The sequence below is a fragment of the Kogia breviceps genome, chromosome 2 (assembly GCF_026419965.1).
Source record: "Kogia breviceps isolate mKogBre1 chromosome 2, mKogBre1 haplotype 1, whole genome shotgun sequence".
NCBI classification, from domain to species: Eukaryota; Metazoa; Chordata; class Mammalia; order Artiodactyla; family Physeteridae; genus Kogia; species Kogia breviceps.
In genome coordinates, this window is record NC_081311.1 from 141,952,362 (window position 1) to 141,975,975 (window position 23,614).

General features: G+C 43.6%; 1 protein-coding gene across 4 annotated transcripts in view; it reads left to right on the forward strand.

Annotated features, from left to right (window-relative positions):
- RAPGEF4 (Rap guanine nucleotide exchange factor 4) overlaps nucleotides 1–23,614 on the forward strand; it is a 318,384-nt gene that overhangs the window by 52,301 nt on the left and 242,469 nt on the right. For 3 of the 4 annotated variants that reach the window (XM_067026319.1, XM_059055418.2, XM_067026317.1), the window contains 3 exons: nucleotides 4,663–4,805; nucleotides 7,465–7,553; nucleotides 22,881–23,027. Coding sequence is in view for 3 of the 4 variants with exons in the window: in XM_059055418.2 (XP_058911401.1) it covers nucleotides 4,663–4,805; nucleotides 7,465–7,553; nucleotides 22,881–23,027 (379 nt within the window). In the remaining variant the exon portion in view is untranslated. The remainder of the gene's footprint in view (nucleotides 1–4,662; nucleotides 4,806–7,464; nucleotides 7,554–22,880; nucleotides 23,028–23,614) is intronic. The other variant, XM_067026318.1, reaches the window with a different exon arrangement.

Consider the following 23,614-nt stretch of genomic DNA (forward strand, 5'->3'; position numbering starts at 1 on the left):
ATCCTGCCTACCACAGTGTCTTCTTTTGTAAATGACTCTTTCTACTGCTGTTTGAACATGTTTTAAATGTGAAGGTTTTAGAAAAAGTGATTTAAAACATGGGTCCTGGGTGTCAGAGGGTTGGCTAAGGAAAACAACTTCTCTGAACTTGGAACTTTTACTAGGGGACCAGATGTACGCAGTTATTAAGGAAAGGAGCCTAGAGTGAGCTATAATTAGAGAAACCTGCAACATCGTTTTGACATACTTCATACCGGACTGGTCTCTTAGCTGTTGGTCTTGACACTCTCCCACCTGCCTTTACTTGCAGTCAAGGTGATCTTTCCAAAATGTACATCCAGTCATGCCACCCTCCTGCTTCAAATACTTCTGCTGACTATTAGATGGAACCCAAGTTCTCCAGCTTCCTAGGCAAGGACTGCCATGCCGTTCAGCTTGCTAGCCCAGTGCATGTTTCACGTGCCCTTCATTCACACTCAAATGAGGCCGTGGCCGGAGGGGTTAAGAAGTGGAGATGGATTTGAGAGACACTGAGTTGGTAGAATTACCTGGACGTGGTGAGAGAGGACGAGCCTGCTCCATGCATGGCAACAAGGAGTGCAGGTGCAGTGGCATATGTCGGAGAGAAGGTGAGTCCAGTTTGAGCTCGCTGTAGAACATCGCATCCAAGGACTTCTTGTGTGCTTGGCCCTCTACTGAGTACCATGGGACCTATGAAGGAAGTACCAGGCATGACCTCTGCAGAGAGGAGAATGTATGTGGCATTAGGAAATTATAGATTCCCAAGAGAAGTGGGGCAACAGAGGATTATCACCTGTGGTAGGTTACAGAGGTGGGTTGGTAAAGATGTCCATTAATAGCTGAATGGAATTTTCCCCACTCCATGAATGACAGAGAAAACATTGCTTTTCATAGTTTCTGTGGCTTAAATATTTAAACAATGGGGGAGACATTATTAGGACCTAATTTTGGGGTGCCCACAGAAAATCTCAGGAGGAGAGGTTTCATGCTTGTCCTGGTTATCTCAGATTAACTCTGTCTTTCCAAGTGTCTTTTGTTACTTGGCCTCACACAATCTGGTTATGAATCTTGAAGTTCTTTTGTGCTTGTTTTGGTCTGTATGGAAGTATGTAAGTGGGTTTTTTTTTTTTTTTTTTTTTTTTCCTGCTGCTTTCAGTTTCTTCTGGAGAGTGTTGGGCCAGAAATGTTTTTAGGCCTCCCTGGTCTGCCTTCCTAATATGGAACATGCCCTGGGGAGAATAAACAGGATAGGTTGCTGCGTTCCTTCCTGATGGAAGATGGATTCTAATCTCTATCTCTTTTCCTGTGTAACTAAGTAGAATCCACCATATCAATGTCCAGCCAATTTCCAGCTCATCTGGTCCTTGTGACCCCCCCTCTGGTTGACTTAAATGTTGCCATTGCTTTGGGCCTGCAGGCTAGTGCCAGCGCTTCTGTAGCTGAGCCCCGTAGGGTTCACACGGCTGCTTGCAGTGGCTGGGTGTTACCCCTGCTGGCGTCAACGCTGCTTCCCATGAAGTGCGCTCCGCTGGCTAGAGCTTTCGAGGGTAGCTCTGCCAGCCGCTGCACCTTCACTGCTTGGGAAACGCTTTCCCACCGGACACTCAAAGACTCTCATTGAAAGTTGTCTGCACCCCTTTATTAACTGCTGAAATTCTAGCACCTGTTTCAGAGCCCCTTGACTTTTGAGATCATGGCTTCTGGTAGGGAGTTGATAAGGCCCTTCCAAAGGGACAAGAGGTGGAAAGAGGCCCTGTGCCCAGTGTGCTGTACCTTCCCTGGTAAGCCTGCAAAGCTCTCAGCTCTTCCGGACACTTGGTCATCTCATAAACTGGCACTAATGCATCACGATTTTCCTCCTTCTTCCCTGGGAAGCAGAACTCAGGCCCTTTGAGTAGAGGTTAATTGGGAGGCCCACCGAGGTTGCAAGCAGATTCTTCGAATCTAGTTATCTTGGGCCTGAAAGTGTGACAGGGGTGAGGGAAGAGCCTCTCAATTAAACTCATGAAAGCTGTGTCTTAGGTCTTCCCCTTAGTGACAGGTCACCTGCTCATGTCCTCCAAAAATGTGCATCTCTCATGGTGGGATCTGTCTTCCTCTGATAATGTCCCAAGTTCCTTGGACTCTGGCACATGTAGTCCTGACCTCTATGTTAGTCTAGGTGATGCCGTATTAACAACACTCCCCCTCCCCCAACCAAAATCTGGGGGCTTCACACAGTGGCGGTTTATTTGTCACTTAGACAAAGTCTCCATCTTGCGGCTGTAGCTTCTGAAGCACCTGCCTTCTCATCAGTTTCCTAGGGCTACTGAAACAAGAGACCACAAACTAGGTGGGATAAAACAACAGAAATGTGTTCTCTTATGATTCTGGAGGCTAGAAGTCCAAAATCAAGGTGTCCTCAGGGCCAAGTCCCCCTGAAGGCTCTCAGGAGTATCCTTCCTTGTCTCCTTCCAGCTTCTGGTCGCTGCCGTCAATCCTTGGTGTTTCTTGGCTTAGAGATGCGTCACTCCTGCCTCTGCCTCGGCCTTCACCTGGCCATCTTCCCTGTGTCTGTTTCCAAATTTCCTTCTTTTTATAAGCACACCAGTCCTTAGATTATGGCCCGCTCTAATCCAGTGTGACTTCATCGTAATTTGATTACATCTGCGAAGACCCTATTTCCAAATAAGGTCACACTCATGGGTACCAGGTATTAGGGTTTTAGCATATTTTGGGGGAGGGACACAATAACCCATCACACACTGCAGAGTTGTGGCTGAGGAAGAGAGAGATGGGAGACATCCCCTGGCTCTTAACAGTTTCTCCTCAGAAGTAACTCGTGCTAGATTTGTTCACAGCCTACTGGCCAGAACATGGCTCCAACATAACTACAAAGGAAGCTTGTAAATGTTAGGGAACACATGGGAATTTGGTGAGAATTACCTGTCTTAGTCACATCCTGGCCCTCCTCATTTCCTCTGATCCCAGAATGTTCTGGGGCATTTAGGAGGTGAATATTTTCTGTATAACGTGACATATCTATCAAAGAACAAATAGACCTGGAAAACGGCTCCAAGAAAAGAAAGAAAATAGTTTATATAATCTGTAAAACTATCCCATTTTTGTTTAGTTCTCCGGTTCGTCTTAATCCAGAGAATACAAAACGATGGTCAACAATTTGGATCTAGTCCATAGATGTTTTATGTGTGGCCCACACAATGTTTAAGAAATGTGAACAAACGTCTAGATATCTTTCCCTGAACAACTGAAATACATGACATCTGGCCCCGTGTTTCCACAGAAAACCAGTGATAAGGAAAATAGCCAATAAGGCCTGCTCCCTGTAGACAGTCCCACCTCTGCAGTTTGCAATTTGTCTTTGCTTTTACCACTGTTTTTGTATAGTAGAGATTTTTTTCCTTATATTTGGCACTTTGTACAATCATTTACTTTACCTAATAGGCCCCGGCAGGCATTTGTGTTTGGGACCTCAATTTTGAGTAAGTATAGCCATCTGTAAAGGAAAACTCCTCCTCCCGTGTTTCCTTTACCCTCATGCTACTACCATACTTCCTACACGTCTGATACCAGGTGTGTGGGTTTTCCACACATTATGCAATTCTGTGACACCAGCTGGCTGTCCTACAGTTCAACTCAATTCTGACACTGTCTACCTGGAGATAACATCAGATCCCACAGGTTAAGGGCTCGGTCCCACAAAACTGCTCCCCGCCCACACACACATGCAACTTCAGATGTCAGCTGCAAGTCCAAGTTGTAATCTGTGCTTCTGACCGACTGGCTATAAATTGGAGGTTTCCACAAACCCCTCTTGGAGTTCGATGAATTTGCTAGAGCAGTTCACGGAACTCAGTGAAACAGTTACTTGCTAGATTTACTATGAAAGAGTGTAGCTTGGGAACAGCCAAATGGAAGAGATGTACAGGCAATGGGGCATGGAGCTTCCACGCCCTCTCCCGGTGCCACTTTGCCCACATTTCCAAGTGTTCACCAACTCAGAAGCTCTCTGAACCCCGTTGTTCAGGAATTTTGATGGAGTCTTCATTACTTAGTCATGCTTGATGAAAATGATTGGCCATTGATGACTGAACTCAATTTCCAGCCCCTTCACCCCCACGTCAAGGGATGCAGCTGAAAGTTCCAACCCTCTAATCACATGAGTGGTTCTCCAGGCAGCCAGTCTCCATCCTTAGGTTACTTAGGAGTTTTCCAAAAGTCCCCTCATTAACATAAACTTGGTTGTGGTGGAAAAGGGCTTGACACCCATTTCACTTTTATGGCTCTTAAGCATTTCAGGAACTGAGGACAAGAGGCCAAATATTATAACTAAAGAGGCCCCTGTGGCCCTCATATAAGAAAGTACAAGAGTTGTAGGAGCTCTGTGCAAGGAACAGTGAACACTTTCTTATTTCTTACTATTTTATATTTTTAATTGTAAATCACAATATCACACCATCTGCAGTATTTGTGATTTAAGGTGAACAGTTGACAAAGGCCTGGAAATATTTATAATGGTTATAGGGGGATAAATATTTGCAGTTGGTATATTTGCAAAAATTTGAATATAGTTAGAATAATGCATGTTGACTCAAGTAAGTTCTTTCTGATATAGCCTTGTGCCTTTTCTCCCCTTTATAGACCATTAGAACGATCCAGTGAAGATGTGGATATAATCTTCACACGGCTGAAAGAAGTTAAAGCTTTTGAGAAATTTCACCCAAATCTCCTTCATCAGATTTGTTTATGTGGTTATTATGAGAATCTGGAAAAAGGAATAACACGTAAGAAATGCAACTCCAGTGGTGTGTTTTCATGTATAAGTTTGTGCTCATTTGTGGTTACCCTGTGGGGATGGATAGCAAATGGGGTATCTATGTGCCAAATATTTGAGCTTCAGTCAAAGATATGAGGTTGACATTTCCCTCTCCTTTATTTATTCAGTTCCATGTAGGTATTTCTTTAACTCCTTCATCCACAGCATGTAAATGGTTCTTCCAGGGCAGCCTACTTTCCAGATGGAGCTGGAAGGATGTACTGATTTATACATTCAGCAGTATCCTTAGAAATGCTAATATATAATTATTTTCTGTAACCCAAGAAATATGGGAGCCAGCAGGATATTAAATAAGATAAAATGTCTCTTAACTAATGATAATAGTAATTTAAAAAATTAAAGCATAAGTGATTTTACAATAGCAATATTTCGAATTAACCTCAGTGATAACATCTATTCCAGATGTGACCAAAGGGGTAGGGAGAGTAAAATGATAGTGTGACAGCTGCATTAAAAAAAAAAAACAAGTATTTTCTCATTAAAAAAGTAGTGCTATTCCATCTGTTGGGATGCTTTATACTGCAGTAACAGAAAACTCCCATCCAGCTGGCTTGAGTAATAACTCATACAAGGAGGGAAAATCAATTACTCATGTATAAGCAGTCCTGAGGTAGGATGGCTTCAGGGTTGGTTGATTTAGTGGGTCAATGACATTATTAAGGTCCCAGGCGCCTCCCATCTTTTTTGTTGGTTTGTTTTTGCTATGCATCCTCAGGTGTTGGCACTTGTACTCAGATTTGTCCCAAATGGTTCTAATACAACTAACTACAGCAGTTGGAGGCATCGTGTGCTGATACAAAACATTCCTGCTGAAGGACTATTTCTTGTCTCTTTTTCAGAATCCCCCAGCAGACTTCCTGTATTGTTTCATTGGCCAGAAATGCATCATGTGGCCATCTTTAAACCAATCACTGGCAGAGATCATGGAATCACCATGGCTGATTTAGACCAATCATGTTTACCCCAGTTGAGCTAGGAAAGAAATACGTTCTTAGAATTTGTCCCTTTAGAGTAGGGTGGGAACTTGTATAAAGTCCATGTTCAGTTAAATAGGAGGAAGGGAGGGCATGATTCTGAGTGGGAACCTGTCAGGATCTGTCACAACATCATTGTAGAAAATTTAGAAGACAAAATAAAAATCCCCTACAATCCTCAAATCCAGAGACTGATATTCACATTTTGTGTGTGTTCTCCAAGATGTTTTCCCATATGCACACATGCAAAAACATAGTCATACTTCTATTAAAAAAATCATCCATACATATTGTTTTCAAACCAATATTTTTATTCTTACTGAGATAAATCTCTTACTGAGATTCTTTTAGAGATGAGACTCTGTTTTCTATTTCTTAAGGCCATTTTCAAAATGAATCTTCTGTGACGTGTAATGTGAATTTGATTGGCAAATGATAATGTCTTTGGGGGCCAAGAAGTTCATGAAAGGCAAAGCCCTAACTCTAAAATAAGTCCCTGACAAAGGCTAAGGATAGCAGAGTTACTCGAGAGGCCAGTTATAAACTCAGCAATCCCCCATCTTAAGCTTATCATTGCACTTGATAGGATGCTATTGTTGTTCTTGCCTTTCCACAGCATGTCTCAGTCAGAGAGTTTAGAACAGCTTGTCGTCATTAATTATGGCTTCCAGAAGCTTCCTCTTATGCAGTGAGCACAAGCCTTGCCAGAACTTAACTGTCCCACTGAGTTGTCATGTGATTTTTTCATTGAGCCACTTGACTTCTGACTCTGTGAAAAGAATTTTAAAATATCAGATCATTCCATCTAGTTATTTAGCTAGGATATTTAAAAGGGTAGTTGGGTTTGTATGAGATTTTTGAACCAGTGTTTCAGAATGACTTTCCAAACTACTGGTCTTAACATGGATATGAGAACTAAAGGTCTCTTTAAATAACTACATGCTTTCTCTCTGAGATTACAAAAGTAAAGCAAAATTAAGTGCAGAAATTTCTGATGAGAATCATTTCCAGAGAGTAGTTAACTCGTAATGCCTAAAAGCAGTGAATTTATAAAATAAACAAGAAAATGGACAATGAAAATACAGTAGTTAAAAATTTAAAAACAGATTTTATTTTTCTTAATCAGCCATTGGTTAGCTTAAAAGGAGACATTCTATTCTAGAAAGCATGTTGCTTTTAATATAAATAGATTTGGGAAATTGGGGTGGTGAGCTAGTTTTGTTGAGTCCCATAGTCTTATTAACATGTACCCCATCTAGAGTAATAATTTTCCAAGAATCACAATACAGTGAAGTATATTTAAGATAAATTACAGAGAATACCAGTCAATTCTTCTTACATTCAAAGGATCTTATAGCATTTAGGGTTATCATCCCTTATTGCTGCTCTGTAAATATGAAAGAGTTCTGTTTAATAGAGTTCTATTTCATGGAACGTTGAATAAATAGGATATAGCTTTGTTGATAGAAGAGGGAAGGAAAATTATGGCATGTTCTGGTGGGAACAGATAGAGGAAGGTTGGTAAGCTCATCTAGGTCCAAGTTAGGCTCACAATAACCAGTGAGAAACTATCAGGTTACGTGGTAAAACCAACTTATATTTGGTCTACTTACATGGCTGTTTCTTTTCCAGTATTTCGCCAGGGTGATATTGGAACCAACTGGTATGCTGTCCTGGCAGGGTCTTTGGATGTTAAAGTTTCTGAGACCAGCAGTCACCAGGTAAGATACCTTATTCTTTTTTTTGTCTTAAACTAAGAGTTATTCCTTTTAAACAATACATTATCCCTCTGTCTTGTATGTCATCAGAATTACATTTTCCAAGCCACTTCCTCTTTCCCACAGTAAGGAGTTCAGCAAGTATGTGTTGAATCCTTTATTAAGTTACTCAAGAAACATATATAGTGAATGTCTTCCATGATTTGAGTATGGCGCCAGGTTTGGGAACATGAAATGCAGGAGCACGTGGGCTGTTCTCCAGGAGCTCGCTCTCTATTTGGAAAAATGCAAACAAGTCCATTGCAGTGAGAAATTTCAGTTACATAAGGTGAAATGTGAGCAAAGGGGAAGGAGAAGCAAGTCTTTTGAGGTTTGTCCTTAGATCCTCCTCCATCTGGTTTCCTGACTTTTCTCCATCCTAGAAGTGATCCCCTCGTCAGCCTTTTAAGAGCTCCAGCAATGCAGTGGAAACGTGGTCGATTCAGTCCCCCAAATATCCCTCACTTTTTCTCTACCTCAACTTGTCAAATGTGGGAGGGCCAATAATACTTTTTTTTTTCTAAAGTGCAGCACAGGCTTCCTTTATCTTAATTAGTCACCTCTGAGGAGCTTGGCATCCGAGTAGATAAAACTCATATTCTTCTTGACCTCCACCCCGTAATATTTGTGAACTTAAAATTGGACCCAGAGTCTCCTTTCATATATGCAGTGACTTTTGCTCCGTCATTATCCCATGTGGCCTAAATGTACAGAACCTTCCTATTTAGAGCCAAGAACCTCTCATCTCAAAAGGACACCCCTCTAGAGGCTACCGTCAAGCTTCAGTATGAGAATGTTCCAAGTTTATATTCACATATTCAGGATTCAGATAAAAACTGAAGGAAGAGAATTGGCTAACTAAAAAATCAGAACGAAATCACAAGAAACATCAAAGAATCAATTAAAGGGACAAATAATCTCCAGCCAAGTACCATGTTTAAGACAGTGCTTCTGAGCCTTCTCCAGAGGTGGCACATTTCGAATGTGAGAAACATGCATGACGCACTCAACTTGGGGTTTACATTTTGTAGGAACTTGTGTGTGTGTTGGAGTTATGGGCAGTTACCATCTGAGAAGCGGATGGTTGGTAAGTGGACATTTGGAGTTTGGAGTATAGGTGCCTGTGTTGCACCCATTGTTATGGAGGCTTAGGATCTCAGGCCACTGCCCAAGTTCTACTTAACCAATAGTGTACCTTTTCTATGCACCAGTGCATCAAAAGTTCCATGAGAAACTGCCTGGAATCTGTGCCCGCTAGCGTCAATGGTACTGTCCCTCTCCCCGGTCTCACAGGGCCAGTTTCCTCTCGGATTTCAGAGCAGCCCAACAGGGGAGGTGGGTTTTGATTCTTGTAAGCTGCCTCCGTTTCCCAGTGGGACTGAGGATAGCTAGCAATTCTTGGATATTTGTTATGTGCTAGGCAGTGTTCTAAGCACTTAATAGGTGTTTACTCCTTTAATCCTCACAATAACCCTATGAGGTAGGTCACATTACTGTTTCGTTTTACAGATGAGGAAACTAAGGCCTCAAGGGGTTAACTAACTTGCTCCAAGTAACATATCTAGAAATTAGGGAACCAAGATGAAAACCCAAGGACTTAGGCACCTGAAATACGCTCTTAGCCAACACTGTACTGTTTGACTCCGAAGAAACATGATGAAGCATGTAATTTCCCTCTCTCGGCTACTTTTCATCCTTTCAGATCACCCCATGTCCTGCATCTCTGCACATCTTTTACCTGCAGACTGCTGTCCTGGTGGGTCCTCTCCGGCCCTCTTTGCTCTCAGCTGGTCCTGATACTTAGCTTCACCCAGTTGCACCTCCATGGATGTGCAGAGGGGACAGGACCTAGAAGAGGATGATTTTCCTTCCTCCTCTGCATGGTCCTGAATGAGTAACGATGGTGTGGGTGAAAAGTTGAAAAGAGAAAGGTGAGGAAAGGGAAGGAAGATGCAAATTAAGGAGGAGAAAGGTGAGAAGGCAAGAAATATAAGCAAGAGAGATGAGGAAAGAATTTTAAAAAGCAGAGCAGATGTTCCTAAGGGATGATAAATAATATCAGCAGTGATGTGCTGACACCTCAGATGTTAAAAGCTGGCATGAGATTTTGATGGTATTAGAATAGTATTTGGCCAGGGGCTGCTAGAGTGTTACCCTGGACCAATTATCTCTCACCATGGGGTGCCAGCCAAGAATAGCTGAGCAACACTTTGTTATTAGCTGTGGGTTTAAAAAAAATTTTAGTAAACTTTTAACTTTAGATTTTAGCTGTGGTTTTGACCTCAGCCCCAATGCAGAGAACTTTCCTGAGCTGGGCTTGCTCTTCTCTTACTTTGTTAGGAATTAGTTTTATACCAAAGCTGGTTTATTGCCTCCTCTGTGTACTTCACAGAGTCCAACCGTAATGTCCAACCAGAGTTTTCTGAATTGATTTGGAGAGTCACTAAGAAACAAGGAAAACACACTGACCTCTACATCCTCCAACCCTCCCAAGAGTAGCCTGAGACAGACAGTGATCCTAGCCTTCTAGCCAGCTCTGATGGGCAAGACAGGGTTCCAGCCACACAGAGCGAAGAAGCTAAGGAGAATGAATGAGATGGCTGAATCTTCTCTCGTGGCAAGTTGCTCAAAGTGGAGAAACAAGAAAAACAATTTCTAGCTGCTCTAGCCTTGTAATGGACTCTGGTCTCTGCCCACTAGTGATGTGGCCACATCAGGTCTATGGGTTAGCCAATCAGAGTAGTATCCTATGTAAGTGAGGGTTTGCCAGAAAAGCAATGCCAACAGGAGATAGATAGATAAATAGACAGATAGATAGATAAATAGACAGATAGATAGAGACAGATATTTCTTTCAAGGAATTGGTTTATGTGATTGTGGGGACTGCCAAGTTTGAAATCTTCAGGGCAACTGGCAGGCTGGAGATTCAGGTGAAAGTTGATGCTGCAGTCTTGAGTCTAAAAGCCGGAAACTCAGGCAGAATTTCTATGTTGCATTGTGGAAGCAGAATTCCTTCTTTGGGAAACCTCAGGGGAAACCTGTGTGCTCTCAAGGCCTTCAACTGATTAGATGAGGCCCACCCACATTATGGCAGGTAATCTGCTTTACTTAAAGTCTACTGATTGTAAATGTTAATCACATCTAAAAAATACTTTTATAGCAAAATATAGACTGTTTGACTGAACAACTGATTACCATAGTTTAGCCAAGTTGACACACAAAATTAACCATCCTATACAAAATGAGATTGGGCAATGGGCCATGGGAGGAGAAGCAAGAAAAGACGTGGAATTCCTAGAGACCAGCAACAGCGTTGCTAAGTGCCTTCATGTGTCACACTGTGCTAGGGGTTCCGTGGATATTAACTGACTTCATCTTTAGTTATTCACGTCCTAGTTTACAGGGGCTTGAAAACAAGGCTCAGAGACCTTAGGTATAACTTTCCTGGGGCCACACAACTGTACGTGGCTAAATTAAGAATTGAATTCACTCGATATTTCAAAATGAAGCTTACTGGGTTTTACAACAATTCTGTGTTTGGTAAAGGAAGATAAATTTCTGTGGCTTATAGAAAAATTTTGGATACCTCCTAGATGCTTAACAAATACCTATTGGAATGTGAGCAACTCTCTAATTTTGTTGTACTTCCTGATTTCAAGGTTTTTTTTTCCAATTTCTTTCACTAAGTTGCCATGCATCATATGAAACCTCATGCAGCAGTATTAATATTTTCGTAGGAAAAAGAACCCACTGCAAGTCGGCACAGTTTTCTGGCTAATTACTACATTGACCGTTGTCTGCCCAGAGGAGTTGTTAATGTCCGCCACTAAGTAGATAAAGCAGAGTCCTTAGGGATCTCTGAATGACAGTTTTATGAGGTCACATTTTTTGAAATTTGTATTAAATCTGTGGGTTTGTTTTTCCCCTGTGTATGTAAAGGAAGTTTGGTTACGTTGTGGAATCTTTGCTGGGACTAACTTTATCTGCATATTTTTGGTCTCTGCAGACCAAAAATGTTAGTGCTGGAAAATTCCTGGAGAGTGGCTTTAGAGGTACATGGCTATAAAAGAGAAGTATTTCCTTCTTTTTACTGCCTGACTTAGCAAAATAAACTCATTTTAGTTTTATAAAATGCAGGCAAGAAAAAAAAAAAGAATTGAATTCACGTCGGACACACTCCAAATTTCATGTTCTTCCTGCTGCTTACACACGAAAAAAGGTGGGCAGGGGGCAGTAAAAGAAAAAGAAGAAAAGTTAAAAGAGACTAAGAGAGAATTAAGGAAATAAATGAGGTAACAGCAAAGCGTCAAATCTTCAAAAGTGGTTAGGACAGTTTCTTCCTAGCCTTGCTAGCTATTTCCTTTCCTCAAGTCTCCCCCTCCCCTGCATGCCTCTCTTCTCATCTAAGAGTCAGAAGTCAGAGGAGACGGTGGTGATGAACTGCCAACCTTGTCTCTGAGTTGTGGCTCCTCAGTGGGGTTTTAGCTGAGCCAGAATGGTGAGATAAGGGCAGGAATGGCTAATGGTAACAGGGCGCCCACTAGAGGCAGCTTTGTGCAAAGCACTTTACAAGTTTTATTTCACTGGCTACTCCCTACATTGCCTTCCCCATTCAGTGCTATTATTAGTCTCATTTTACAGGTTACACAGCCATTAGGTGTCAGAGCCAGTTCTTCGTGTCTAGGGCTCAAGTTCTTGACCCTCAGGGTTGTACAGGTGCCATCCGGAGGGTGGGAAGGGGAAGGGGAAGGGATAAAGTGAGGGCTGAGCAGTTCAGGAATGGCAAGTGTGCAGAGAAGCAGCTTTTCCCCTGCAGCTCCTGCAGCCACCCTCCTGCATTTCCGATTCCAGCTCAGAACTCAGAGCTCTACACCTCACCTCCAAGCTCCCCTTGCAAGTGTTTGCCCCCCCCCCCCCGAGGCGTGCTGCCGGGGAAGGCCCGCTTCTCACCCTCTGCTGGGCTGCCCCTGGCATGTGGGCCCTCCTGCACCACCTTTCAGGCCTGGACGGGCACAGTGAAACGAGCGTGGCCCATCCTTTCAAAGGGTTTCTAGGTTAGAGGGTGGGATAGGTGTTGACGGGATGTGTAGGGGGTTGAGAGAAAAGGAAGAGCCTGACTTGGATGATGAGGTGGGTGGTGATGCCACTGATTGAAATAAGAAACACATAAGGAAGAAAACCCTTCACAGATTCTGGTACAGTATTTTTATGGCATACATTTATTAGGTACTATTGATTTGGGGGGAATTTTTACCCAAAAAAAAAATCCTATTTCTTCTGTATGATAGGAAGATATAACTATATGTAACTTTAAGAATACACAGAGCAGAAATATTTTATTTGCCTCATAAATTGATGTTACTTTCCTGCCTCTTTCAATATATTACTTTTTCTCCCTTCCCATGATTCCTCTCTACTTTTCTGCTCACCAGAGTAAGAAAACGCACTTCTTGCTCTCAGTATGATTGGTTTGGCAGGTTCTTCTTCAATTCTTTGGACCTCCCCTCCCGTGGAGGGTCACACTTCTTTCTCATTGGCCATACACTACGAGCAGGGTAGTATTAAATCTCATCACGTGCAAAGCGTTTCCCTTGCACTCTTTTGTTTGAGCCGCTCTGTTAGGTCGACCCAGCTGTGTTGCATCTTGCTTAGGTCACAGGTGAATGAGTTAGCCACTCAGGAGGACACAGTGGTAGCCCATAGAGCTGGCAGTCACCTGACTGCCTTCTCCAATCCAGTGTTCTGCCCGTGCCACGCTGAGCTTAGCCACACGAGGGAGGCCGCAGGTACAAAAGGGCGCTTGCTCCCAGGCGCTGCCGGTACGCACGTATGGTGGGCACGGGTGTGTGTGGTGCCTTCTTCATCCCCTGGGATCACGCCGATGCCCAACGTTATAGCAAAGAAAGCCCTCGATTCGGCATTTGGGAGAAGGAGGAAAAGAGAAACGCGCCGGTGAGTAGTAATATAACCTTCAGGCCCTTTCCCGGCAGGGGAGGGCGGAGGGGAAAAGCCATGGGGCTGCGGGCAGCCAGGTGTCTCGCCTCCTGGTCCTGTTTGGGGTCAGCCCGCCCAGTCAGTTTAGAAACACACGTGTGCCAGCCGGGGAGGCACGACCTGGCGCGCTGATGCTGCCCCGCCCAGTGTCCGCCGGGGCTCGGGACCGGGACCCTGGGGTACAGGAGCCTGCCGCGCGCGCTGGCTGGGTCCAGCTTCTCTGCCTCTCACGCAGTTAGGCCTACGCTCTGCTTCCCCGCCTTCTCTTCACCTGAGTCTTCCCCAGTCCAAGGCCTCGAGCGCCGACCGGGGGGAGGGGAGAGACAAAAGCCCCCGGGTGAGGAGAGGGACGTGGGCCGTACCTGCCGGAGACCCTCCCCGAGGAGCTGGTGCCACGGTGCTTTTGTTTCTTGCGTTACAGCCTTGAAACCGTGGGTGTGCTAAGAACTCTGGGAAGTCCATGGATTATTCCATTCCTGTTATTACGGTGAACTTTTACAGAGACCGTCCTTGTAAATGCCTTCCTGTAATTTATATTGATCCCGTTGCGCCGTGAAACAAAACCTACTGGGGAAGTACTCCTGCCCCTGTGTCCCCGTGCGGCTGTCAGAGGCCCCTCTCCCAGCTTCCCAGCCGTTTTCCTGCCTGGCCGTGCGTTCTTACCCCCTGAAACGGAGAATGTCCAGCAAGGGGCCATGCCCACGGGCCGCCTCACTATCCCCGAGTGTCCCAGCCTGGCTCACGTGCTCGTGTAGATTTCCACTCGGCAGCACAGATTCTGCTGGGGATATAGCCTCCAGTTCCCAGCGAGACCTGTCCCCACCCTCGGTTTCTCACCTAAGCCTAAGCAGGACCCGCAGGCCTTCAGAGGCCCACAGCTGAACTCGTGTGCTCAAGAACCTGCCTGTCTCCGGTGCCTGTTTAACTTAACGGGCTAAAAGCCAGAGATTTTACATTCCCACTGGAATGAATAATATCAATACTGTGGGTGGACTTTTTCATGTTTAAGTGGATTTCAGGTTAGGAGTGAGCATTGGAACAAGTTATAAAACAAATATGAAGCTTAAAAACAATAGTTTTAAAAACTGCACTATCTCAAACAATACCCAACTGCGTGTGTGTGGAGGGGGAGGGGCCGGAGAGACAGGGTCCTGCTTTTCTCTGCAGATTTTATAAATGAGGAGCCTCTTTGGCATGGTAACTATTTAAATCCTAAAAATAAAGTTTTAAACTAATCTTTACACCAAAAAAGTATAACAGTTCCCCAGTCTTATGAAAGAAGAATTTCTGATGGTTGCAGAGCAAATAGAAGTTCATACTGCAAAATAGGGAATGGGATGCTTTATTAATTCATTAAAACTTTTATATTTGTATAGCAGATGCTTATTTAAAGTGGTACTATTTACTTAATGCAATGCACGGTGGTTTAAATCAGACCGCTTTCAAATCCTCAGAGCCACTTAATTGCTGAGTGACCGTAAGCAAGTTAGAGCACGTGTAAGTTAGAGATACTAGTTCCTGCCTTAAATGAGTTAATGTATATAAAGCACTTAGTGCGAAGCTTGGCAAGGAGCAGGGCTTCCGTGCTTTTTTATTACTACTTTGAAAGAAAAGTCGGGGGCTTCCCTGGTGGCGCAGTGGTTGAGAGTCTGCCTGCTGATGCAGGGGACATGGGTTTGTGCCCCGGTCCGGGAGGATCCCACATGCCGCGAAGCGGCTGGGCCCGTGAGCCATGGTCGCGGAGCCTCTGTTCCGCAATGGGAGAGGCCACAACAGTGAGAGGCCCGCGTACCAAGAAAAGTCGGTTGCCTAAAGTGGAATGCTGTTGGTTGCAATGTTGTCGTTTCACCACAAGAGGGCAGTGCTAGAATAGAAAAAGCAGGAAATGCACTTGGTATTCGAAATGGCAAGTTTAACAATGTTGTTCAGCCATTTCATGGGATCAGAGAATGGGGCTGAGTTTGGCCTTGGTCATCACTTTATTCATCTTTTCATCAGTCTCTATAAAGTTGTCTGGCGATTTTTAGCCAAATTTTTGGAAAATGGTCTTTTACTGGTTCTCTCCCCAAAGTAAAATGTGCTTTTTTAAAAAAAATTTTTTAACCCTCTGTCTATACAACAAAGATGTTTTTAAGCGTTGCATGTTTGTTTGTAAAATGTGGAGGACAGGCATGTTTCTCTGTCATGTTGCTTTATCATTCCCCGTCTTTGTTTTTGTCTGTCTGATTCCTTGGTTCATTCTCATAACACCCCATTATTTTCAGACCTTGCTGTCATTTGGAAACATTTTCTGAACCCATTTATCAAGCCAATAAAACCTGAAAGGTGCCAAGTCTAGAGTGGTTGTTTGTAATCTCTTACTACTTGTCTATGCTTAGGTCACACTCTTTGTTAGGATCTGATCAGAGTTTGTTTAACATCCCGCCTGGGGCATCCGAGTACTGTATTTAGTTTTGTTGCATGTAATTCTGGGTTTGGGCGGAGGCAAGACAGAGCCATGGTGTAGTACAGACTGGCTCTCTGCTGAAACAGGACTGGCCTCCCGGATTTAGTTATCAGATACGAGTTCATTCTCACTGAACCATCCCGCAGCCAGCTTGCCTGGTCTTGTTGTGCTGTGTCTAACACTGATTCCAGGGAAGTGCTCTCAAAGTAACAGAACTTGTCTTTGCTGTTTGTTAGGAAGAAATACACATTTGTCTTAGTATTTTGCCTTCCTGCTTGGTAGTAAATCCTTTAGGCTGCACATACGCCCTAATGTCTTGACAAATTCAGAGATTAGGTTCCATTAAACTTTTATTTTCTAAAAGGACTTGGAACATTCCATAAATTCCAGGACTAAATTCCAGCTTATGAAATAAACCCAGGCACTACCAAACTTAATGGCAAGTATTGCCTATAGGCCTAAAATGAAAATTGTAAAAATATTTGCTTTGTAAAAATTTGTTTCAGGGTGTACACACTTAAAGGACCAGTTTGTTCCTTGATGTTAACCCAACATGTATCCAAAACAATAAATATGCGGTGAGACAATTAACTTCTTGAACTACTAAGAAGGAAGTGAGTTAAATATGCATGATTAAAAATAGGCTACCCCTCAAAGTTACAGGACAGTCAAAAAATTGATGTACTTACACAGAATTCTTCTAATTTATTGTTGTAAATTTCATCAGAATGTCTAACTTGTGTAAATTAGATTTCAGCTGCTGCTCATAGACCTCATGTGCAAGGTCCATGTTTATTAGCTTGGATGTCAGTGACACATAACCGTGGACTTTCTTAACACCATTCCCATGTCCATACTGTAGTCATGTTTATAATGAAACAAACAGATAAAATGCCTCATATGAGAATGCCTACTTTAAGAAAACCCAGTATACTATAATCCAGACATACAAAGCAGATAAATTAAGGGGTGATTAGTTGCAGTACAGAGGATTCTTTGATTTACAGCAGGATTCTTCAGAAGGGTTCCTTTGAATACATGCTCCCCCAGAGAGCTGAAGTGTTTTGCAGATCATTCAAACCACTTGACATCCAGACTGGGGGACAGAGAAACTTGGAATTTAAGTGTTGAAAAAGCCATCATTAATTGGAGATTAACGCAAAATGAATAAGAGATTCTCTGTTACTTAAATGGTAGAAAAATACACTTTGCTGTTTAGAAATGTGGATAACCATATTTATATACATGTATAGGTTAAGTCAGAAATAACATTTTCCACTTTTTATGGAGCACCCGTGTGCCAGGAACCGTATAGGACTATCTATCATGTATACTGAATTCTGCTAATAATCTAACGAGAAAGACTGTGCCCATTTCGCAAATGAGGATACTGAGGCTCCCGGGAGCATTCTACCCAAAGCCCGGGATTAGTAATTGGCAGAAATGAGCTTTGAATCTAGGTCTACAAGGTGCGTCCTCTTCTCCCTGTGCTGCTTCCAGGGGATTTCCCGCTCTGGTACCTCCAGGTGTGTCTGTGCTTTGCCTGATGTTCCCTGCCTTCCAGGAGGGCCAGACTGTTGACATCTTTGTTAACTTGCCTAATACCAACTTTTAGGAGTAGAAATAACCAGACCCCACCTATTCGGCTGAAACACATACCATACCAAGATATTGCTCCTGACTTCAGGTGGTGCCCGCCTGAGCAGGAGGGGAAGCTGGGGGCTGCCCACGGTGGAGGTGGGCACCTTCTAGAGGGCATGTGCAGGTACTGCTGGGCAGGAGGTGGGGGAGGACGCAGGATGTGGGAGCAGCACAGCCCCCAGGTGAGCAGGTGAAGGGCTGAGGCAGGTCTAACATGATGGGTGGGGCTTGGTGCTGGGCAGGGAGGCAGGAAGCAGGCTCCGCCGTGATGGAGATGGGTGGCCAGGCTGACGATGAGGCCCATTATTGGAAGGGTGCCAGAGAGGAGAAGCCAGGGCCTGGGGAGTGCTGTCACAACGAGGCAGTCTACCACTTTGAGAAGAATTGGGATACCGGCAGGTTATCGGGACAGAGACGCAGAAAGATAGAAACCCAGTTTCTCCAACGTTATTAGAACGGGGCACAGGATCAGAGCGGGCAAAGCAAAAATGCAGGTGCGATTCGTAGTTTCTGGCTTTGGTTGCTTGCATTTCTCCTGAGTAAGAGGATCGGAGCCCCGGCCTGGTATGGATTTGATCCTCTAGGTGAGGGTCAAGTGGGCCCCAATATTGGGGTTAGAGGGTTGGAGGGGGAGCAGGGCCAAATGTTTGGTATTTTCCTGGTGATTGGGGATTATTAGGTGTTCAATCTGTGAACTGGCTGATTGCAAAAAGAAGCTGTATGCATTAAATTAATAATTAATCAGTTTTCCTCCTGAACCTTAGAAAGTGGTTCTTAAATTTCATATAATAATTTAGGAAGTATATGGGAGGTAATTAGATTGACTAGTTTCTAGTCTCAACTCTTCTACCTGTTAGCCACACTGCACAAATTACTGAACATCTCTGAGCCTGATTTTCCTCAACCTATAAAATAACAATAATCCCAGTGTTGCAGGATTGCTTTAATACTACCATCAGTAAGAAGAATATCTTTATTAAGCATTTCTCTTGAGTCAGGAATGGTGCAAAGCACTTAAATACATTATCTCCTTTAACTGTTGTGAAGAATTAATGAGACATCATAGTCAAGACACCTGGCCCAGGGCATGGCATATAGTACTCCACTCTCACATGTGGAGATCCACGTGAATACCGCTGCACAGGAGGATGAGTACTATTAAGGGTGACTGGGTGATTAAGTTTTTAGAAGGTAGGACAAGCGATCAAGTGGCCTCACAGATGAGAGAGAGCTGGATCAGATTGCAGGAAGAAACCAGGTATCATATCAGTAATGTGTCGTAGGTACTTCTTTTTTTGAGAGCCCATCACTGCTAGTTATATAGTAGAATTGGCCTTGGAGACCCAGGATGCTTTACTAACACAGTGAAGTCTTCCCAGGTGTCACCCAAGGGATATTGCACTTAGGCTGTGTCTGATGCAAAGCAGTCAGTGATAAGCCGGTCTCTGTTGCTATTATAGAATCTCTCTGGGAACACTGGTTAGGCCCAGTACCTCCTCAGAGGTCTCCGTGTAACTTGGGACTCAGAGCCACGTTTAGCTAACCCAGTCTCATGTTTCCCCAGAAGCTAACCTGGAGACGAGGATTTGGCTGCAAGTGGTTTTTATGGAGGAAACCCCAGGAAGTGTTGTAAGGGAGTGGGAAGTTGACAGGAGGAATGAGGAATGCCTATAAAAGTGTGTCGATAAGGAGTTCAGCTATGGGCAACTGGGCTCACTCCTTCCGGGGGACCCTCCAAGAAACTGGGTAGGGTAGGAAGCCGGCGTATTTATCTTGCTCCTCTCATGCCTCTTTGGAAGATATACCTTACAGGCATTAATTGCCCAGCACTCTGCCCTCAAGTGGAGCAATGCAGATGAAAGGGGAAACCGCGAGTGTGTGTGGGAACTGTCCAGAAACCTACAATTGCCTTCGGGGGTAGGGCTAGGGTGGGAGAAAGGGGTGGGGGAATCTGGCAGGACTCCAGCAGCATCTGCTAAACCCAACTTCATGCTTGAAGACACTCAGATTTTTAAATCGTCATTTCATATTTGAAAGTCCCCCCAAATTAATTGCCATCTTAATGTGAAATGGGACATTCCTTCACTGTTGATGTTTCACAGTCCTTGCCGATTGCTTTCTTCAGTCTCTCCCACTGTAAATATTTCAGGTAACCTTTCTGAACATTAATCTGCAAATGAGCAGAAAATAAATGTGTGAATAGTCCCTATCTGATAAGTATTGAGACATGAGCAGATCTCTAGAAAATGTGTGAGTTTAAAGGAATAGTAGTGTTACCTTCAAAAATAGGCACTTGCAGCTGCAGGCAAAGGCGTGCATTTAAAGCCTCTGCACGGGGGTTCAGGCTTGGAACTCTGACCTGCAGGGATCTGGTGAGCTGCGAGTGTGCACTAAAATAGGAATGCATCTGCTACTCTGACTCGCATTCCTATGGCTCACATTTGTCCTGCCTTTCAACTTATTGATACATACTGAGCAACCATATTGGTTCTGCTACCTGAGAGAACGTTTGAATGTAAATGTCTCCATTTGGTAATTATTTTCTAAGCCCATTGCAAGTCCCCGCCTGGAATTCAAATGCAAACAAGGCCTCGCCCCTAGGGACTATAAAGGTAGTGATTCATCTTTAGGGTGAAGATGTTCTTCTTAGGACTTTTTTCTTCCTGTGCCCAATTATCCCAGTTGCCCAATCCACACTTCCCCAATCCATTCAGATTTCTAAGTAAATTTGTCCTAAAAATACTGAGTCTGCTGAAAGTCAAGTTTGAAGTTGCAAGTAACGCTTCTTTCAGGTGAGGTTTTATAGTCCTGCTTTCAAAACCATTATCTTGTATTTGTGATGCCCTGTCCTTAACATTTGAGAGGATGGAGTATGAAGGAGGAGATGAAGGCAGGTCGGATCCCACACTCAGCTCTGGTGGGAGAGCGTGGGACACTGGGAATGAGCCCAGGTGCTGGATGGAATGATGGGGGGCTGGTGCCCCTCTGCACAGAGGTCCTGACGCACGGAGCTACACTGAGAAGGGCACTTGGCAGTACTAACATGACTAAACGTTGTTATGTGTGAGCAGGCAGGTGTCATGTTAAACTCTCTAGGGGAAATCCAAGAATAATTTCAGTCTTTTGTCATCATTACAAGAGCTGCTCACTAGCAAGAGGATGGGCTCATGTGACTGACTTTCACAGGCTATGTCTTTGTGTACCTCTTGGTGACACGTGGTGACAGGTGTCGGGGATAGGAGATGAGAAATGGAGAAGACAACTTATTCCGTAAAAGTCTACAGCAAGCTCATGAATAACAGATCTACATAGTTCTTGCGCATTATACCTTGTAGCTAATCGTAGATAATTCAGCTACATGGATAGTGGCAGTAGTAATACATATGGTTCATCTCTGTCAGGTTTCAAAATAGAAATTTACACTGGAAAGTATAAATTAGGCTAGGATTCTTTCTGAAGGGTCCAGATGATTGTTTTTTAAAAAATGAAGTAGGCTAGTGGATCTTTAAGCGAACCTGTAGTCTAAAGAATTTGTGAAAGTCTGTGATTTATCATAATCCATCTTGTGTTTTTACTAGAACTTGAAAATTACTCAGAAGTATCTGACTTGCTGGGTATTGATATTTCAGCCCTGGGGATATTTTTCTGACTGAGTTTATTCACAGCTGCCTTTCTGGAAAATTTATTAACAGGCCATTTTTATGTTTCCCCATGATCTTTCATTCTCTTCTGAGATATTATTGATTTTATTTTCCTGAACACAATTTTAAATGGTAATATCTGTGCAGAAGCAATTTGCTATGGTTCAAGGAACTGGATTCTTATGGGCATTTGTCTTAGTAATGTGATTACAAAGTCACTAACTTGATCTTAATAACATTTGCCTATTATCGTGTATTAGGTGCATGCATGAAAGGAAAACTGTGCTTTTAAACACAGTACTACCCTTGTGTATCTCCCTCAGTTGATAATACCTTTTGCAAAATTAACGTCCAGGTGATCTTGAGTGACTGCATTACTTGAAACTAGTTAGGATTAAATCCAAGTATCATCATCCATGTTGCATGCAGAAAGGAAATTACTTTTTTAGTACAGCTCACACTTTTAAATCATTGATTCAGGACATTTTATCAGCTAGCCACACAGCACTTCACTGGGTGCTGCTTTTACCCTATTGTGGCTGAGGGGGGCAGCGTAATACAAGAAGCTGGAAATCTGTAGTCAGATAGTCACAATTGGAACCTGGCTGCGTTACTTACTATCTGTGTGAACTCGGGCCTCGTGAATCCACCGTTCTGACCCTCAGTTTCCTCATCTCTTTAAGACAGACTGACATAACAGTATCCCCGTTCCGGTTTCTTATTTAAATATCATAACTGTACTCCCGCACTAAAAAAGCTGAGTTCATCTTCAAACGATTTCCCCTGTTTTCTTAGAGCAAGTAGTCATATAAAAAGATAACCATGTCCACAGAAAGACGTGCACAAGATTGCTAGCAGCCTTATTCATAATATCCCCAAACCAGAAACAACCCAATGTCCACGAATAGGAGAATGGATAAGCACATTGGAGCATACCCTTGCAATGGAAAACTATTCGTCAGTGAAAGGAAAAAACTACTGATCCATGCAACAACATGAATCTTACAGACGTTACGTTAAGCAAAAGAAGCCAGACACCAAAGAGGGCATATTGTCTGATTCCTTTTACATGAAGTTCTAAAACTGGCAAAATTCCTTTACGGTGATAAAAATCAGAGCCTCAGTTGCCTCTGAAAGGAGGGTCCTGACTGGAAAGGGGCATGAGGGAACTTTCAGGGGTGACGGAAATGTTCTGTCTTGCCTCGGGTGGTGATTACACGGTGTATATATTTGTCAAAACTTGTTGAACCGTGCAGGTGAATTGAGTGTTATATTGTATAGAAATTAGTTGACCCACGAACAGGACGGGTTTGGACTGTGTGGGTCCACCCACGGCGGAGTTTTTTCAATAGTAAATACTGGGGTACGACATGATCTGTGGCTGGTTGAATCTGCTGATGTGCAGGAACCACAGTATACTCAGATTTTCTACTGTGTGTGTGCAGGGCTGGGGGTTGGCACCCCTAACTCCCCCGCTGTTCAAGAGTCAACTGTATACTTCAAAGAAAAGACAACTCAACCACTGGTAAAATGTTTGCTTTTCTAATGACCAGTGTTTTGGATTCTCAGGATGCAGTGACCATCTGCACTCTGGGAATTGGGACAGCCTTTGGAGAGTCCATTCTGGACAACACTCCCCGCCATGCGACAGTTGTTACAAGGGAAAGCAGTGAACTTCTCCGCATCCAGCAGAAGGACTTCAAGGCACTATGGGAGGTGAGCCCCAACGCTGCTTAGTCAGTTAATGTGGTTGCAGAAAAGAAAGAGAGCTGCCACGTGGGTAATGGCATTATAGTCAAGCCTTCATGTGCTCTGTTCTGAGCCGGTGGATGGAATTTAATTTTCAAAATTGTTTTTGAAATGAGTGAGCGAAAAAGCCATTTTGACACAAGACATCTTTCCTTTTTTTTAATGTAGTGCTTGCTCAATTTTCTGTGGTTTGACATACATTTTAATTATTTCTTTTTTTTTTTTTTTTTTTTTTTCCGGTACGCGGGCCTCTCACTGTCGTGGCCTCTCCCGTTTCGGAGCACAGGCTCCGGACGCACAGGCTCAGCGGCCACGGCTCACGGGCCCAGCCGCTCCGCGGCATGTGGGATCTTCCTGGACCGGGGCACAAGCCCGTGTCCCCTGCATCGGCAGGCGGATTCTCAACCACTGTGCCACCAGGGAAGCCCTATAATTATTTCTTGAATGACCGTAGAGTGTTTTATGTATTTCCCGCCTCCTATTCCACAGATGTATTCTTAACCAGGGAACAAAATACTTTGACATTTTCTTTGGCATTTTAAAAATCATCATTG